The 20,158-nt window shown below is 38.5% G+C and overlaps 1 protein-coding gene across 3 annotated transcripts in view; it reads left to right on the top strand.

The window, feature by feature from the left end:
* The window catches only part of TRIO (trio Rho guanine nucleotide exchange factor), a 229,164-nt gene that overhangs the window by 98,751 nt on the left and 110,255 nt on the right, over positions 1-20,158 (top strand). For all 3 annotated transcript variants that reach the window (XM_031589221.2, XM_090137087.1, XM_090137088.1), the window contains 3 exons: positions 3,953-4,144; positions 13,515-13,684; positions 14,592-14,766. In XM_031589221.2, coding sequence (XP_031445081.2) covers positions 3,953-4,144; positions 13,515-13,684; positions 14,592-14,766 — 537 coding nt within the window. The remainder of the gene's footprint in view (positions 1-3,952; positions 4,145-13,514; positions 13,685-14,591; positions 14,767-20,158) is intronic.

The following is a 20,158-nucleotide window of genomic DNA, read 5'->3' as shown; positions in this document are numbered from 1 at the left end:
AGATATTCATATGCTGGATTTTCCATATCAGATCTATTACTTCATTTCAAATAAAATCTGTAATGTTTTCCATGTGGATGTACTTACTTTCCTGAGTCAGAGAAGCAAGAATTTATTTGTGTAAGACACTTTAGAAAACGTGAATGATCTCATACTTAATACTGTGTTATTTGAGCAAAGATAATGTTTGAGTTGACCAAAGGGTATGAAGTATGTAGAACTATTGGTGGGATATAAACTGTTGTAAAAAAAATAACATTAATTTTCATTATATTTAAGCTAGAATGTTTTTACAACAAATACTTTGTAAAAATTTTCTAAAGCTGAATGCTACTAGAATCTGAAATGATCTCTTGAGGGGATGAGTGGATTTTCTATTTTTGGCAACACTGAAAACTGGACTTGTCAAAGACCTTAAGTATGCTATGGGGAACCATCCTCTCCTGACAGAATAACGGACAAAATGATCTAATAAGCAATCATTTTTAATTTTTTTCATCTTTAACTTCTTGAATTTATAGTGACTGCCAAGAGAGGCACACCCTCTGAATTGTTTCTCTTTGCTTTAAATCTGGATATAAGCAAGCTGCAGAACACATTCCTGTTATTGGTATTTTAAGGAAGGTTATGTTCAAGTGTAAGAGAGCAAGCAATTTGAAATTTCTTTTCATAACTTTCAGATAATTTATTCTCTGCCTTCATTTCTAGTTGGCCCAAGTTTTGTGATTTTGGTTTTTTGTGTGTGTTTTTGTTGTTATTCTTTTTTCTTTTAGCTTGTTTGTTTTGTTTTGTTTTAAATAGGACTCTTGATATCTGGGGTTTTCAGTCATCTCCAATCAGAAGTTGAGAGGAAGCAGTGAACTGTCAGCAGCATAGCAAAATTTTATAAAATGCAGGGAGCCAATAGAAGTGTTAAAATGTTACTGATTGAAGGCTAACTCCAAAAGCTTCTGTACTTGAACCAATTCTTACTTTCCTGTACCCAAGAATGACTGTAAGATATCAAACTAAATGTTTGTGTCTCATGGCCATCGCCATATGCAGAAAAAAAAAGAAAGTCTGTGTAAAAAAGTCACCTTTATCCTCCCAGTTGTTTGGGTTTGTCTGATGTCTGAAGCTGTAAGATGCATCAGAACCATTGTTTAGACATTGATGGACTTCTCTTGAGTAGGCTAACTACCTTTTGAACCCATTTATATTTTTGGAATATACACCAGTTCCCATGCCAATGAGTTCAGCAGTTTAATTGCTCCTTAGATGAAAAGGACTTCTGGTTTTTGTTTGTTTGTTTTTTTCACTGCAAATATGTTTTCTGATGCTTAAATTTGATATTATGAGCTGAATTTAATGAGTAATCAGTTTTAATTGTCTCTGCCTTAGATGCTTTGTATACCTCTATTAATCTTTCTCTGTCCATATATGCATTCATCTCTCTTCCTCCCCTCCGCAGTGCACTAACCTCTACTGATTCACACTGATTTCTGCACTAATCTCTTAATTTTAACTTTGGACTTTTCTGTATTGTGTCACTTTCTATGCTTTCTAAAAATACAAGGCCTGTTTTTGCTGAAGAATATGCAGAGAAGGCTTCTCAAGAAGACTAGGAAAACAATAGGATGCATTATTTGGGAAAGTGATGGTGTCTCCATTCTAGAAATTCTCCCAATCTCTTGGAGCAGAATGCTTATTAAAGGCTTGAGTGCAGTCAGTTATGCCTTGGGGCACAGATAGATGAACTAAAGGGCTTACTGGGCTGATTATTTTTCTCTAGGATTCAGGAATTGTATACCGTTGGAGAAATTCTGAGGAAGTGTTAATTGATTTCAAAACTCTATGTTGAAGTTGTCACCATGAAGGCTCCTTTATCAGTTTAGGAAAGAGGCATAAGCAGGTTTGAAGGAAAACTCGTGCCCCTTTTACCTAACCTTCCAACTGGTGACTGCCCTTTGCTACCAACACTTCCAGAATTTTCTCATTGCTGTTTTTTCCTCCAAGCATTGGTTAGAAGTAGGCAAAGAAATGGGAACAGCAGGAGTTAGTAGAGTTCCTGTATTTGCTATGATTTCCATTCTGAAGGGTAGTTACTAATCTGCCAAGATAAGAATTTGAGTTGTATTCTAGCTCTACTGGAATGACAAATTTTAGTGATAAGGCATGTGTCTGCTGCTGAGGTTTGAGACTTGCAGCCTGCTGCGAAGCACAATGTAGGTTGTGTTAAATTTGAAGCTCAGGTAGATCACCATCTAGTTTACAGAAAAAGAAGCTTGCTGTGCCTGGGCCTGTTATGCGGAAGGTACTTTTGGAATTCATAAACAATGCTTCATAAACGAGATAAAGTTTTCATTAAAATGGGAAGCTTTTGCTTCAGCCATCTGTAGCTGGGTGCGGTTCTCGGGGCTGATGAAGTATTTGTTGTTTGAGGAGTGCCTGGAGGATCTTCGGCTTTTCTCCTGAACTGTGATCAGTGACTGGGAAACACAAAACATGGATCTCAGTTCAGAGTGTATTCTGGGCCAGCGAGCCTGAGCTGAGATGTTCAGCACTGAGTAATGCTCTCCCTGCTGAAAAGGGCGGGTTTGTGTTCGTCTCTGCTGGCTTTCCTGGGGAAACTGGGAGGAGTTCTCTGCCTCTAAATGCAATTAAAAAGCTGAAGGTTGAGGAAAGACTAAGATGCACTTAGTCAGAATCAAGAAGCAGCATGGACTAAATTCCTTACTTAAATAATAAATGGAGAACCCCCCTCAAGTGTCTGAAAGCAACACTGGGTCGTGTAGCTGCCTTAGCTTCCTTACATAAGTTCTCCCCAGAGGAGAACCCATTTAGTTGAGTTTAAGGTCCAGATTTGGATTTATCTTTTCTGGGGTTTATGTTATTAATAAGAGCTGTGACAATGGCAAAGAAAAGCACATTTTCATAGGCTTAATTTATCCTGGCATGCAGTGTTTTTACCTGACAACTGAGATAGGGAAAGGAGAAAGGTGCAGCTTACATTGTCAAGGAATTTTTTTCTTAGTCTGTGGTACAACCTTGTCAGGAGACTTAACACAGTGATATCAGCAAAGCTTTTGTACTGTAGATTTGAACTTGTTTTCACCAGAGTTTAAGCCCTCTGTTCTGTCACATAGAGAACCATTCTAGTGCCCAAGTTAGCCTCAAAGAAGAGGACGCTCAAATTGTAGCACGTTTAGAATCAGTCCTGTTTTGAATTAATGAGAACTGTAAACACGCAGGGTGCAATTTCTAAGCTTTAAAAGTTGTTAAACATCCTCCTCTTTTCTGGACCATAACATGCTCAGCACATCAGATAGCAAATGTCTTGCATTCTGTTTTCTGCTGCGATCAGCTTTTTTTATTCCTGTGACATACTGGGACAACTTTGTTGCCGCTTTCACAAATGGTGATCCACTAGACACATGAATTTTGGATATCTCTTTTCTGAAAGGGAATGTATATTAAAAGAGGGAGTTTCTGTGGCTGGTCACTTTCTGCCTTCTGCTTGGATGTATCAATTTGATGCTAGGTGTCTCTATCAGCATCTAGGACTTTCTCAACACTGATGATGCACATTTGAAAAGTCTTCTGGCCATGACTGTTGTGATTTTTTTCCAGTACTGAGACAGGCCAGTTCACAAGTTATTAGACATTTATTCTAGCTGCGAATATAAAATAATAATTCTGAAGAATAGACTTCTATGTTCTGGATGAAGGAGATATTTAAATAGACATAAAAAGGAGCTAAAAAATGAATTTATTAACAGTTAAATGAGAATGAACCTAGAAATACAATAACATGTTCAGTAAGATTATATTCTGCTACTTTTAAAAAGAATAAGAAAAGTACATTCCAGGGGCCTTTTTATCCTTTTGATTTTCACTCATGAAATGGCTTTTAAAACATAATAGCTGAGTTTTCTTTTATTTAACTCTATGAAACTAACTTGTTTATCTGCAGAACACATACACCAACGCAGATAAACTTCTAGAAGCAGCTGAACAGCTTGCTCAGACCGGAGAGTGTGATCCAGAGGAAATATATCAAGCAGCCCATCAGCTCGAAGACAGGATACAGGATTTTGTCAGACGTGTGGAGCAGCGCAAGATCCTGCTGGACATGTCCGTTTCCTTTCACACACATGTCAAGGAGGTAAAGCCACTGATAAGTCATGTCGTGACTTTAAGCCTTAAAAGCATTACTGTCCAATGTTACCTTCATTGTTAAAACTTCGGCATGCAGAATAATGACCCTCTGTTGTACAATGAGTTTTGTAATTTGTTGTAGACTGGGGACAAGGAACAGGGCTGTTGGAGGTTTTGTAGATGTATTTCTGTATTATTTTTCTTACTAGGACTTTTTTAATTTATTTTTTTTTCCTACAAGCAGTTTCTGCCTTCTTGTGCAAATACACTTACTTATTCTGTCATGGAGAAGGGGAAATGGTTAGAATAGGGAACTGATACAACTGAAGGATAACACTGAAGAGTCAGATGTGCTGTGCACTTTTGTTTTTCATGCAGCAACTGAATTGTCAGACACGTGGTTAGACTGACACAGTTCAGAAGACTGCTGTGTGTGGATAAAACATCAGACTACTTAAATCAACCCTGCTGTTTAGAGAGATTTTTTTCTGTTTTAAACATTGCATTTTACTCTTGTGTAAAATGCAGTTCTTGAAGAACTTGACAGTTCTTCATAACCTAAAGAGTATCTCTGATATTGACCATAGTTTGCCTCATGTTTTAGCCTCCTTTAGAAGTTGTATTTCTTGTGATGCTAGGTACTATGTAATGAGTTGTTACGTTAGCATGCAGTATCTGACCTGTTGCTTAAAAACAAAAAAACAAAAAAACCCACAACCCATTACTTTTCCTAATAATTGGTGTAAATGTTATTGTATTTCAACAGTGAGCTGGACTGGGGAGCTTATACATGAGGGGGGAGGAAAAAATAGGCTAAGATGCTTCATTTTCAGCCAAATCTGTTTTGCTCATATGATTCAGGACACGATCATATGTTTTTACAATCTCATGGGAAAGGTTAGAATAAGCTAGAGCAAAGATAAAGATTTCAGTAGGAGATTTTGGTTATAGACTGTGACAAATCTTGATAATTGTAGATTGTTTGCTTTCTATTTCGTTTTTATGTTAAATCCTTTTACTGCTTAGATTAGGTGAAAATTTTGAAAGGCTTGTGGAGCACAGCATATTAGAGCATATGTCTTTACCCCCTTCATCCTAAATAGAGAAATAGTCTGTTTAGTGAGGAAGTATATTGTCCTAAAGCAGTTTCTTCAGCAAAACCTTTTGGAGGATCAAGGTGAGAATTTTTTGTATGTGAATCATCAACTTTGCTCTTGAAACAAATGCACAAAGCAATTGGTCTTTGAAGCAGGTCGGAATTGAATTCCTTGTTAGCTCTAGACATGAGGACATAGCTCCCTCATCAGTTTTCTGTTAGGTGCTTCCTTGCCAGAGCTCTCCCACCGCTCTGCGTGTTTAAACAAAGGATAAATTTTGTATCTTGAACTATTCTTACAGGTGAACATTTCTGCTTCATTTTTCTCAAGCACTTGGTGCTGCTCCATTACCTGTCGTAAAGCAGGGGAGCAGTCAGCTGCTGAGACATGCTCACCATTTCTGTAGATGCTTTCATTACTTGTTTTTCTAAGCATTAGAGAGAACAGCTGGAATGCTATTTTAATGGACACCATTGATTGTAGTGATGAAGGACAGAGACCATAAAAGGAGTTGCAAGGAAGGGCCCCCTTTTTTTTTTTAAAAAAAAAAAAAAAAAAGTTGTTCTGTGAGTCAGTGTTGAGTAACTCTGGGTGGCTATCCAGATGTGCTGGAATGTTGCCACTATTCCCCTAGATAATAATATTTTATTGGAAAAAGATCATCTGTATCTTGATTTATTTCTTTTGTAGAATGGATATTACTGTGACCCTGTAAGCACAGCACACAGCTGTTGCTATGGCAGCCTCTTTTCAGCCTGGAATATGAGGAAAGGCATTATAGCTGATGTCTAAACCTTGGGTTTGTTTTGGTGGCTTTTTTTTTTTTTTTTTTTTTTTGGTCATGTGGCTGACTACTATACTTAACGAAGCAGGAAAAATTAAAAACAGCATTTATTATGTAAGCAAGACTATCTTGTTTATTTATTTGCATTCTACGTAAAAATACAGATGAAAGAGTGAGGCAGGTGGTTCATATTTAGTAGGCCAGTCATTTGCTTAAGGTGCAAAGAAACAAAGCTCAAAGATGCCCTGTGCCTTCTGTATTCTGTTTTGTTTTCAAGAGCATGTTGTTTGTTACCAAACACGTGTGTGGAGTGCTGAGAAGGCATCATAAAGCAGATGGAAGATAAAAATGGCCTAAACCTGAAAGGTATCCATGCTTTGTTGGCAGGAGAATAACATTTCTCTTGCAGGATATGGGAGATTGCAGCATAAATTAGTGCATACCTGCAGGAATGTATGCTGTGTGATTGAGTTAAGAAATTAATGCGTGTGTTGAACTGATGAAGAGAGGTATTCAAGTAGTAGGATGATACGCTATTTGTTGAACTGAAGAGAGATGATAAGTTGTTTTTTAAAAAAAAAAAAATGGGTGTCTTGTGAGTGTTGTCTTTGTGTTTATCTGAACTGAGAAATGGACACGAAGGAAAAAAAAACCCTTCTTGTGTGTGACTGCTTGGAAAGAGATGCAAAACCAAAGGAAGCTGGTTGTCAGGGTCTTGGATTACTTTGAGGCTTTGAAGTCTGGCACTGAAAGACATCCAGTCTCTTGATTGTTGAAGTAGGATGTTTTGTTGTATTTTATTCTTTTTACTGGAAATACTTTACACTGAATGTATGTTCCTTATCTGTGTTAGGGAATACCGATATTCCTTTCCCCCTGTAGCTTTGTGTAACCTTGACATTTTATGTCGAATTCGACTGCAACTTACCACTGCTACTGTGTCCGCTCAGTTTTTTTACTCTGTTCACATTCATTAAATCAATTTCTGCAGTTTCTGCTTACCACAGCAGTGGCAAGATCTGTTTGACACATTCCAGAAATAACAGACTTTTGCTCTACCTTTGCCCAGAACAGCTGTATAGTGCATATGCAGCAGCCTGTTATGATGCACTTCGGAAATGCTGGCTTTCTGTGGCCAGGTTCTTACAAGGTGGTAGACCTTCCCGTGTCTTAGAAACATCAAAAAGCAGCGTACAAGCTCTCAGATTCCTCATGAACCAACCTCAATAGATCATATTTCTCACTGAGATCGAAAAAGGATGGATTCAAGGAAGCCTGAAGTAGTGTTAGGTGATGTTATTGCCGTTACTCATTTTGCTTATTGGTGATCCAAGCAAATCTGTTGTTTCCTATACATAAATTTTGATTCTAGCTTTGTACACTTGTGAATGTTGATATTTTAGTTCCCAGTCAAACAATGAGAAATTTCAGTCTTTGCAAAACATTTCAGCAAGTGAAGTGATGTAGTTAAGGTGTATTTAAGGTGTGGGAGATCATAAATATTCCTATGAGAGTCATTGTATTGAACATACTGTGTTCAGGCTGATTCCTAGCTTGGGGGTGGATAAAATACAACTGATCACCCAGTGCTGTTGACAAGCTCAAATGAGATGTTGTGCATGAAAAATCACATAGGCAAAAAATACATTTCCTAAGTAAATAGTTATCATAAAAGCTTGTCTGCAAATCATAGGAGCAAAAGCCACAGTAGTCTTTGTTTTGAAATCTGCCATCGAGTAGAGATGAGCAGAATTTTGGTGTGAATTCAAATTCTTACATTCTTTCTCACTCTCTCTCAACTCCCACAACATTTATGAGTGAGAAGACTGAAATCATGGCCAAACCAGGTGTTTGTAGTAGTGCCAAAGTAGAGCAACAGATATTTTCCTAACTGGAGTGAAGTGTGGGAATACAGACCAGGGCTGAATGTTCATGGAAGAGAATGGTCTGTTGGCTTTTTGTGTATATTCTGACTAGTTGATTGTAAAATAGCTCAGAGCACTTTCTGTGTACACACAATATGGTTAAGGGTGTTACTAGAATACATCTCTTTCATCTTACTCAAACTAAATTTTACAACAGAATATACTGAGGCTGAAACGAAGACAAGGGAAGTGGAATTGGCAGAGATTTCAAATACAGAAACCCACAGTTCCTGAACAAAACTAATGATACAGAAGCCTGTGCAAGCTGCCGAAGAAAGGTGCCAGTACATGGGAAGGATGAGGAGGCCTTGCTCTGGCTGTAACACGGCTGGTTCACTCACATCTAACTGTGGAGTGCATTTGATTCAGAGAAGCTTGTTGGTATGGTCTTGCTTTGTCTCATGACTCAGTGCCAGAAATATGCCCTTACTGCATTATCCAGTGTAGATAAGCACAGCTTTTCATTAATTTTATCCCAGAGTGAACCTTGAGGTGACAGATCTGCTGTTCTGGTTGCCAGCTGCTCCTGAGTGTTTGATTCTGCTGAGCTGGTGATCTGTGGCTTAAATTTGGATGTCATAATAAAGCTGCTGTCTTCTGTGCCGAGAACTGGAGCATGCCCTTTCCAGGCAGCAGACCAGCTTTTTAGCTGATCTGGCAATGTCTGTGAAGTCTCTGCTCACTACGTTGATGTGCTGGTTTTTCTGAATTTGAGAGTTGGGGGAGAAATGCTTCTCACTCTTAAGAGGAGCATTCAGCAGCAGTACATTGATGTGTGTTGTTTTTCTGACTTGATAGGACTGTGTTCCAGTTAAACAGCACAAACTTCCTCTCCTGAGTTTGTCAACACTGGTAGCTACTTTGGCTTTAAAATGGACCAAGTTGATGGGTTGCAGTCCAGGTGTTACTGAAATAACACTAAATGCTTTGGAAATGTGAAGCAGAAATAGACTTCTAAAGCTGTGATGTGGGCTTTTTTTTTTCTTCTTCAGATAAGGAATGGGGCAAGTGGTGACAGGATACTGATAGTCAATGTAATTTTAAAAAGATGTAAGAAACTTGAAGTTGCTTCAAGGATGAACTTGATCTGAGTGGGAAATGGATTGTAATTGTAGAATAGATTGGAACTTATGATTAAATCTAATTTTCAAATATATGAGTACATTTAATGTCTTAAATGTCTCTTAAAGTTCATGGAAGATCAACTCCTGAGGTTTTAACATCTCAGCTTATTTATTCTTAAGAAGATGCAGTTTTTGTCCAGTGCATGTACTGAAAGGCAAAGCATACAGATCTCAAAACTCTTCTATGCTCCAACATGCTTATTAATTACATTTGGCCCTGTATGGGTAACAGCTTCTTAAAGAAGTCCGTCTGAGGTGATGCACAGACTGCAACACTGTGCTGAGGGGCATGGGCAAAATGAGGAACTGAGCTTTGAAATGCAGAAACTGTGACCTTTACTTTGTCTTAGCCTACTATAATAGTCAAAAGCTATTATAGAATGAAAAATAAAGAAAAATTATCTTATGTAAAAACAAAAGTGACAGAGACTTCATAAATCAACTCTGAACTCGGGAAGATATTCACTTACGAATAATTGCTCTCTGATTATATTCAGCAAAATACTGTTTGGTCTTATTTAGCACCAGTCCTTCAGGAGATTGCAGGGATGGGATTTAAAGAGATGGAGGCCCATGATGGAAATGCTGAAACTTCCAGGATGTTGCAGACAATTAAAGTAATACGATCTCAGTGACTAATGGCATGCTCCCAAGAACTTAGGAAAGAGGTAGCACAGGATGCAGGCTCATTCAAGCAGATGTTTCTTAGTCTGTGCTATGTATAGATCAAGAAAAAAAGTGCTGGGTGAAACATTTGCTTGTCAGGGATTCAGAATTTGATTTCCCTCTCCAATTTTAATTCTGATAAGATCTGAAGAGCAGATAAAGAGAGCAGAAGAAACTCATTCTATGGCTGGATTTAGTCATTTACGTAGTTTTCTCCCTGTACATTAAAGCTGTTTTGCCACTGGATAAAGTTCTTAGAAAGGTCACAGGACTTAGTGGTTTGGGGATCTTTCTGCTTTTTTTTTTTAGTTTTATTTTTAAATTAAACAGAAAAGTGCGATCAGAGATTGCAAAAAAATTCACACTGAGAGAAAGTCAGTGGTTTTTTAATGATGAGGAGTTTTTCTTCTGTCAGATTATTGTTGCTTTCACTACTGGATGGAATAATTCATTACCTCAGAAAATCATTGCAGTATAAAATCTGTTGTTCTGCTCTGCTAAACATGCATGGTTAAGCTCCAGTCTTTGTTATTCTCTCAGTAAACTGTTTGGCTTCTTTGGGGTTTACTGTGCAAGCTCATTCTGGCTCCACCCTTAGGTTTGTATCTGAAAACAAGGTAGTTTATGTAATTTGCAGTATTCCTAGTGCTCATTTTGGTTTTAAAGCTGTATACAAGCCAGCTGACTTGCCACTCATTGTGAACTAAAGTCATCTTAATAAATGGCAGGAATTTATATCCAGCTTTGATAACCTGACAGTTCTGTTCATCTGTGCTGGTTTTATTCTAACTTTTGTGGATGAACTGCATCAGATCAAGATCATTTTCAAGGGAAACTATTTGTCAGAAACTTGCTTATGGAAAAGTGTTAAAAGCTTACCTGGTAATGTATTAGAAAGAATAACTTTTGCTATAAAATTGTCACAAAACTGTTCAGTTTCAGAAAACTGTTCACTTCAGAAATGGCTTAAATTGTTCCTCTTTCAACAGTGTATGAATCACAGCTAGACAAGTAATGCATGCTAATTACTATCACACTCTTTCTGTGCATTTATAAATTGCCTTTTCTGCACAAGCAGCGGGTGATCTGGCTAATTAAATAGGCAAACGCAGTGTATTTCTGAGCTCCTTGGCTTTGTGGGGCCAGGATACCATGTTTACAGTTGTGCTGTGCAGCTTCTGCACTGAGAAACTGTTCCTCTGTTCCTGGTAACAGGCTCCAAGCCAGCCAGCATGACATTTGTTGTGCTAGCACCCATGACCACACAGGTAGGTGGTCATGCTTTCAATTGGCTATGTAGAATGAAAAGTTTGCTTGTTCTGTGCTGGTTTGGTCTCCAGTATCCAGGGTGAGCTTTAAGGGAAATATTCCCAAGCAAAGCACATCACCAGTGTAAACTGATCCTGCCAGGTCTTCTCCCTCTAGTCACAGAGGTGACTGACGCCTTTGTGAAGAATAAGAATCACAGAGGTAAGTTTTCCCCTGTACAGATGAGACCCAACACTCAGCAGAAAAGACATTCTTGGACCTACTTCGAGCTGCAGCACAGGTACTTGTAAGGAGCAAACTTGATACAGTTCAGGAAACCCAAAATGACTTCAGTTCTAATCTGTCTTTCATAAACATCTCTGTAAATTTGGCCTTTTATAGACAGTGCAGTAAGCATGGGGTAAGCTCTTCTAGCTAGCACCAAATGCCTTAGGTCCATAGTCAACAACAAGTGTTACACTCTCTGAAGTGTGTATTTACACAGTTGCAAGAACTGTATGCACACAGCATCTCCTTTGGAAGATCTCTAACACAGTGTCCTGTTTCCATGGTTCACACATTTTAGAAACTAAGAGAAAAATAAAAACATGTCTTCTGGCCATAGAAATCTGAGTACAGTTTGCAAGTTGTACTGTCAGGCTTCTCGATCTTAAGTTTCATTTGTCTTGAAGTGAAATTTGCATTTCTAAGTATGCATTTGAAAATTTTTTTTTGGATGTTGCAGTGAGTTGTGCTGGAATGAGTGTTGTCTCGTGCTTTTTACACACTTGTTAAGTTCCTTTCATCTTTGCTTCTTTTACTAAGAAGAACTGCGGTGACTTGAGTTCATGGTGTTTATGACTATGAAATTGCATTCAGATGTGTGAGAGGCACTCTCTGTGAAGGATATAAGTAGTCAGAAGATCAGAGTTCTGGGTTTTTGGAGGGTTTGGGGTGTTTCTTTTTAGTACATTTGTAGAGAAGAATTTGGTTAAAAATCATGAAATTTTCCTGATGTTTGAAAATATAACCAGAGCTACACTAAAAACCTAACTGAAGAGTAAGGCTTTAAGATATTAAAAAGAAGCAAGCAAAATGAATAAAGAAAATACCAAAACCACCACCAACAAAAACCTAGCATTTGATTTGAAAATAAAGTTGCAACGGAACTTATTAATCAAAGCTTAGAGTTCTTCACTGAATTTTGTATTTTATTGTAACACCACTGGTAGCTGCCTTTATGATCCAAACATTATACAAAAGCATGAAATGAGTATTTCCTAGAGAATGTTAAGCAAAGAAATAAAGCATTTGTCTTACTCTCTTTGAAGTTAAGCCATGTGGATTGCTTATTGGCTGCATTTTAATTGTTAACTTCTAATTAGTTTCAAGATTAACGAAGCCTGTTTATATCTCTAAATTGTTTAAAGACAAATTCAAATGAAGACAAAAGATCTGTCAGTCAGAACAGAATTCTATTTTCAAGATAAAAAGGAGATTTCAATCCTTGTTCTTGGAAGTCAGGGCTTGAGATGTGATGATAAAATGGGGAGGAGAGGCCTGATTTGGCAGCTTCCTGTGAGAGTAGCTGTCGCATTGTGCTGTGAGTGCACACGGGGGTGTTGTGGGGGGCAGGCGTGTGCCCTCTTTGAGCACTGTGTTATTATCACTTGCACTATAGGTGTCTGATGGTTTGTTGGTGAATAATTTCCACACAGAGCTTAGGATGCAACAGTTTTTTTTGTAAAACTGTGGAAAGAACACAGTGGAATTCAGGTGTTTGGTACTGATACATTGCTTGCCTATATCTAGAGATTTTTCCATAAACTGCAGTGGATGAGCAGTTCTGAACAGGGATATGAGGGTATGTTAAGTGGGGAAAACAAAGCCAAAAATTTGGTGTAATTACTTGCAATGTTTTTTTTTGTTGTAATAGCATGAAATTGAAAACAACGGGGTAAGCACCATAGCTGTAGAGATCATGATAGAAAAATAACTTCTCACGGCAGATTTCTCTCTGTATTGTTTTCTGAAATGCTTTTTCCTTTTTCTGAAGGCCATTGAAAAGTGTCATGTTATCTGTGTGCGTGTGTCAGCCTGGCAGTGTAAATTTGATGGTGGCTACAATACATCTCCCTTCCTTCCTTCCTTCCTTCCTTCTCTCAGGGAGTGTTACCATAGCATTTCCCTCCCGGTGACTTTCTCGCAGAGCTGCAGATGGGATTCTCGCTATGAGCTCTCTGCTGCTCAGTCGGATACACTCAGTACTGTAGAAGGAAAATGAGAAAGAAAGGGTGACTTAGCAACACGGATAAAGCTTTCCTGGTATTTCCAGGACATGAAAACCTTATTTGAAGCAAAGGCTCATTTTTATTAAAGTGAAGATGGGATTTTTCTATGAAAAGAAACAAATACTGTTTCTTCTCCTCCATTTTCTCCTGTCCAAGCAAATTGATTTGCAACAGTGACTGCCTGATCCTGGTGCTTATTTTGCTTCTTTTTCTTTTTTTTTTTTTTTTTTTTCCTTCTTTAGCTTTGGACATGGCTTGAGGAGTTGCAGAAAGAACTGCTTGATGATGTCTATGCAGAGTCTGTGGAGGCCGTCCAAGACCTGATTAAACGTTTTGGTCAGCAACAGCAGACCACTCTGCAGGTTACAGTCAATGTCATAAAAGAAGGTGAAGATCTCATACAGCAACTAAGGTAAAGCAAGTTTTAATTTAAATCTCTTCTGGCATACGTCTGGTATTCTGCAAGGCTTAGTTTCTATTTTGAGAGCAGAGATAATGACTACACGCTCTGACCTATAAATAAAATTTGTAAATATTAAGACTGCTATTATGTTTCATTCTGTTCTGATAGTCTGTAACTCTGTTTGCAGGAAGCTCAGCTTATAAACACTACCTTCATAAGAGGGAGACTTTGTTTACATAAGCTACCTTTGTAATAGGAGCAATTGTATGCCTTTGTAGTCTGGGAGATGCAGGGCTCTAGTTTTTTGAGTTCTGAGCAGAGGACTTCTCATAAAGAGACCCTTGAAATTGTTTTGCAGTCTAATATATCACATTTTTGTAGTGATGACCATCAGTTTGCAGTCTATTCGTTAAGCAGTAATCTAAATAAACTTGGGACACATCTGCACTGGTACATCTCCCATTTGCTATAGGATTTGATATTAATATACCTGAATTTGTAGAAGTTTTTCTACTACGGTGAAATATTTGTTAATTATTTTTTAATATCTCATATTGATTTTTCACTGCCAGGAAGATCCAGTGGAGTAAATAGTTATCATATGCCACTTCCTTTTCACAGAGAAAGAGATTTTTTCTTTTAAACTTCACTCTTCCTGTAAGCAGAATGTCCTTAAATGTTGAAGTGGTCAAAAAATGAAAGTAGTCGTATTTTCTGTTGCTTTTTCAAGTATTAAAACATAATTTGGACTCCTATTAACAAAATATAAAGGCTTAACGTGCTTGTAATATGATCAGCACTAACTTTTTCTTTAAAAAGCCCTATATTTCATGGTCACATGTATCATTCCAAACTGTGCAGTTTTCTCTTTTTAATAACTGTCTTCCCTCCCCTCTCCCATCTCTGCTTTCAACAGGGATTCGGCCATTTCTAGTAACAAGACTCCCCATAACAGCTCAATCAACCACATAGAGACAGTCCTGCAGCAGCTGGATGAGGCCCAATCTCAGATGGAGGAGCTGTTTCAAGAACGCAAGATCAAGCTTGAGCTGTTTCTGCAGCTCCGCATATTTGAAAGAGATGCAATAGATGTAAGTGTCTGCTCTTGAAGCTGTACAGCAGTTCTTTTGTTGCTGAGGAATTTGTGCTGAGATGATTCTGTAGTTGCTTTGGCACGTGATACAAGTGAATGATAAACCTTTTTTCTTAGTGAACTAAGACTTCTGGCTTGTATGTGAAAGTCTCAGAAGAAATTGGAGCTGGGCTCTTTGATATTAATTCCAGCTCTGATTGCCTCCCAGTGCACATTTAAGCAACTGTTGTGTCTTGTGTAAAATTGTAAAATTGTAACGTACCATGAGCGTCATCTGCCAAATGTGGTTTGAATACCAAGGTGCCTTGCTGCAACTAATATGACTACACTTAATATGGCTTATAAGACATACAAAAGATACAAAAAATACAAAAACTCTAAACTGTTGCTTTGTAGTAATATCACTCTTTCTTTTTGAAATCAGCAGCATGTTTTTCAGTTGACAACTGTAAGTGGTATTCAGAATTCTTTGGAGATGTTGTATGAAATCTCCCTTATTCTCACCTTCTCTCCACCTCTCAAATAAGAATCTTTTCCATCTCTGAAAATATCAAAAAACTGGTGCCGCACCCCTGCAAAACTTCAGGCAGTTTTTGGATTGTACAGATTTTGGAGGAGAGTTGCAGCTATATGAACTGGAAAGGTTCTGTTTGCATGCATGGGTATGCATGGAAACAAACGTCAAAATCCACATGGAGCTTATGTTATATAATTACTTTATAATTCAGCTAAGTTGACCACGAATGCTGTACACAGTGACTGAAATTGAGTTGGTACTTCTAAAGGTTAATGGTTATCCTCTGGAATGTGATCTTGTTTGGCTATATGATGGCCTACCTTCACATTCTGGAAACCAGGAATTATAATGTTATAGGAGCTACTAAATTTACCTCTTCCCTTGTATGTAAGTAAAAGCTACGACTGGTGATTACATGCAGATGGTGTAAGGGCAAAGAGACAATTATCAGAAGTGATAGCTTTTAAGGTTTTTTTTGTTTGTTTGTTCCTTAAAATCGGAATTAAATACCTTCACTGGAATCTAGTTTAGTTGAACAAATTGTCAGGTGCAGGCCAGGCACAGACAGACACAGTTCCTTGATTTGTGTCCTTGGAGGAAGTGAGACTGTACACTCCACAGCAATAATAACTTCAGTGTAAAGGAAGACTAAGAAGCTTCTCTATTTTAGTATTCACATTGCGGAGGTGAAACTAGTCTGCAGAGACTTCACTACTTAGATTGGGAGTTGCTGTCTTGAGTATGGAAGGGAAAGGCTTGGCAGAACTGTGATTGTAGTAATTAATTGGCTGACTGATGTGTGTGGAGGGACGCTAAAGCCATTCCCTTTTATAAGATCATCAGCATTTTTACAACCAATGCAAAAGTGATCTCCAGTGGGTGGTGAGGCACTGACACAGGCTGCCCAGAGAAACTGTGGATGCCCCATCCCTGGTGGTGTTCAGGGCCAGGTTGGATGGGTCCCTGGGCAGCCTGGTGCTGTGGGTGGCAGCCCACAGCACGGGGTTGGAGATTGACCGTCTTCAGGGTCCCTTCCAATCTAACCCCGCTTGTGATTCTGTTGTGTGATTCTTTGATTCAGTGTTTGATGGGGTTGGTATGATACTCTCAGAATACCTATATTGAGGAAGTGACAATTCCTATGTGGGGTGCAAGGCATACTAAGAAAATTGAAGAAAGAGCTATGTTCAGAGTTTTGGTGAAGTTGATAATTAAGGAGATGGCTCTGTGTTGTAGGTTGCCTAAGCCAGAATTACATAATACCTACAATGCAGAAAGCTAGATGCTGAAGCCTTGCATTGCAGATGTGTCCTAGTTCTTCAGTGCAGACAGGCATCATGTAGATAGTAGTACTTCTGTCTATATTGTTTGGTGATGTCCATGAGATTCTACAGTGGAAAGCTGTATATCTTAACTTCACAGGTCTTGCTTTTTCTAAACCTGACACTTGGCATGCTTCACATTTTGGCCTATGCAGTATAAAGCTAACCACCACTTACTGCATTAAAAGAGTTAGCGTGTTTTGTTTATATGGCTTGGAAACAAAAAAATGTCACTTAGGATTGCCAAGGAGCCCTCCCAGGAAGAAACTAGGTTGTGATAATCCTGGCTGCCAAGCATCTTCAGCACAATGTTGATTGCTTTGCTGTCTCTGCTTCCTCAGCAAAGCATGTTTCTCTTTTTCCTCTCCCTGAAGGCAAACATCTGTTTGAAAACTTCCGGGAAGGAATGCAAGGACTAGTTCCAGGTCAATTGTGTGAAAGCAGAAGTTCACCTGAAGTAATACAATAATGAGAAGGAGCCAGATACCACCTATGAGCTTTCAGACATTGTTTTGACCTCCTCTGCCCAGTCAGTTAACTCTTGGCTGTTGTGACAACTCACTCGGGTGCATCCTAAGAGGATTTCTGAGTTTTTCTGGAAGGCAAGTGGTGTTTCTAGCTTGTCTTACTGTTTGCAGAATGACGCAAGCTAAAATGGAACAAAGGGCTCCCTTAGACACTACAGGTTCATACTATGCAGCTGTGCTCCTGGGGACAGTGGTGAAATTTGCTGCCAAGGTTACTCATCCTCTTTTTGTCCCTTTTCTTTCCTTCAGTAGGGAAATATTCTTTCTTTTAGTTATTGTCTTTTATCCTGTAACTTCCCGGGTTCTCCTGCTTTTCTGATACTGGTGTAACTACAGCAACATCTCCATTTTGCTCCTGCTCTTAGCACATGGACTTAACCTTCTCTATCCTTGCTGTTGGTCATGAGGTCCTTGAAGGACTCTGTTTTGAATGCCTGTATTGATTACAGGCAGGAAGGAGCAAAATAATGTATGTAGAGAGTCTGGTGTTAAGAGTGAAGAAGTATTTGTAGCATAAGAAGTCTGTGTTTGGGCCTAGTCAGCCACGGAGTAGCTCTGGTGGCAATGAATGCAGTCTAAAACATGTTTGTTTCTCTTCTGTGTGCATTTTTCACTTGTCCATCTCTTAAATACCTCTGTACATATGTCAGGACTTCACAGAAAGCATGTTGCACACTTTCCAACTCACAGTTTTATCTCTGCTCTATTTTTGGACGGTACTTACAAGATGTTTGTGAAGTCATCCAGCTGAAAAGGCAAGGATGCAGAGTGCTGGATCACAGAGACTTAACTCTTCTTCCTTTCAGTTCACCCTTTTTCTTTCTCCTCAGCGCATAATATTTTCTAGGTCCTAGTTAGCATTTAGTTGCTACAAGGAATGCAGTTAGACTCTTTTGAGAAGAGACCTGTGGTTCTTTATTGTTTTCCCATTCAGTACAAAAGAGTCTGCATCTCTTCTATGTTATACTCTGCCTTATTTCCTGCCCATGCTTCCTAAGTCTTAGCAAGTAAAAATGCTTGTCAGACATCTCAGACTCTGCACTAGGAACTCCTTGAACAAATTCTGTGGTAAGTAGTTGCTCTGTGTTTTTGTGGGTTGTCCATTTCCTGAGAGCAGTATTAATTTATGATTGTTTCTCTAGTTGTCTATTAGTCATTCACTTTTTTTCTGTTTAATTAATGCTAAATATCTTGATAAAAATTTCAGAGCAGGCTCCTACTGAAAAACAAAATGTCACTTGTAAAGCAGAACTTACAGGAGAACCTTGAAGAATGCAGGCGGGGCTTAACATTTTATTTTTGTCCTTAACTTGGCACTCAGTAAGTTTCAGATTTGCACAGTGCGTTCCTAATGGCTAAAATCTTGAGCCACCTAATCATTGGTGAAAGAATACAAGGTCTTCTGCTTTTGTTAGGAACCCCAGCTGTGATGTGCACTATGACTCCTTATCTTCTGAATGGATGCGGGACCATGCTGACATTTATTTGAATCATAGGTTTCCTCGTCTTTTAAAGGGGATGGGGAATGTCATGTTCTTGTACAGGGTCTTTTAAACTACTTCAAATGAAGTATAGGCCATGATCTTAATCCCACAAAATAATATGGGAACAAGTTACCATTTTTGCTATTGTTCTTTGTTATTGTTGTTCTTTGCATACAGTATCAATGAAATCTCTTAGCTGAAGTTGCACGCAGTGTTGATCTCTTAAAACTGTCATTTTTATCAGATGAATCCGAGGATAGTGTGAGGGGATCTGATGGCTCTAATCTACTTAAAATAAAACATTTTATTAATATAAAAAACTGAAGCTTAATCACAGCAATCTCCTGTGGTATGTCAGTTTACAATGTTGATTGCTGTATTTTCACCCAAATTAATAGTTAAGGTAGGCAAGTTGCTGGGCTTGGACCTGAGGGGTGGTAGATTGGATTTATTTTTAAAACAGTGACACAAATGAACCCCATTAGATCAAATCCGTTTTTCAGTTATGTTTAGGAAGTCAGCGTCTGAAAGACACTGGAGTTTTGCAATCTTCTTCAACACACAGTTTTCTGTTTCACCAAGTCTAACTACATTTCTTGAAGGTAATTTATGAATATTTTTAGCTGACCTAGATGAAAATGAGATGGTAAATCTGATTTCTGAGGATTTTCATAATGCAGAGGATAGTTTGAGGAAGCAACTTTTAGATGGTTTCCACCGCTTTTAGTGAACCATGAACATAGCATTATCTTAAATGGAGAGCTGCTGGAAAGTGTGCTCTTGTTGATCTTCATGGTGACTATGAGGTCCCCAGTGAAGAGTAGCACTGCTACCAGTTGGAACCTTGTTATGAAGCTTGGGGTATTCTGCTCTGTAATGGAGCATAGAAACTGCATCACACTCATTGAGCTTTATCAGTGTTAGAAAAAGTATTATATTAATCAATTTTACAGACAAGAAAACTATGGCAACATGTTTTTACAAAAAAAAAAAAAACATCTCACTACTCTTTACCCTCTCGTATTGCAAAGGGTAATTGATGTAGTTTTTCATTGCTCAGCATTGTTAATTTTGAAAAGGCATTTTCTGGTATGTGTGCTACAAGGAGGATTTTGGAACTCCTGAAGATTAGCTGGAAGGAGAGGCCTACGTGCATGAGAGCAGAAAAGGAGATTACCTGGAAGTAAGGCTGGACTGTTAACAAGACTGGAAGTTTGTGAAATATTTCAAGTCAGTCAAAAGCAGATGAAGATCGGAGGGAGGTGATGATGAGACAGGTTGGATGTGGATCAAGTAAAAGGGAAACAAATGAGGGAGTTGTGTAGGACTTTGTGAGAGGGGAAACCTGTGTGCATGTGGAGAGGAAGCTACTCATAACTTCTAAGTAAATTGTGTGTGTTGTTTTAAGTATACAAAGGAGAGATGAAAGAAGCTTTAAGCAGTAGCTAAAGGCTTTGTCTTGTATATCTTCTTTTATCCATTGTCCTTCAGCTTTTGTGTTTTCACTGTTACCTCTGAAATGTGAGCTTTTCTGCCTGTT

The sequence above is a fragment of the Phasianus colchicus genome, chromosome 3 (genome assembly GCF_987193195.1).
Source record: "Phasianus colchicus chromosome 3, bPhaCol1.hap1.1, whole genome shotgun sequence".
Classification (NCBI taxonomy): Eukaryota; Metazoa; Chordata; class Aves; order Galliformes; family Phasianidae; genus Phasianus; species Phasianus colchicus.
This window is presented reverse-complemented; position numbering and strand designations above follow the sequence as displayed.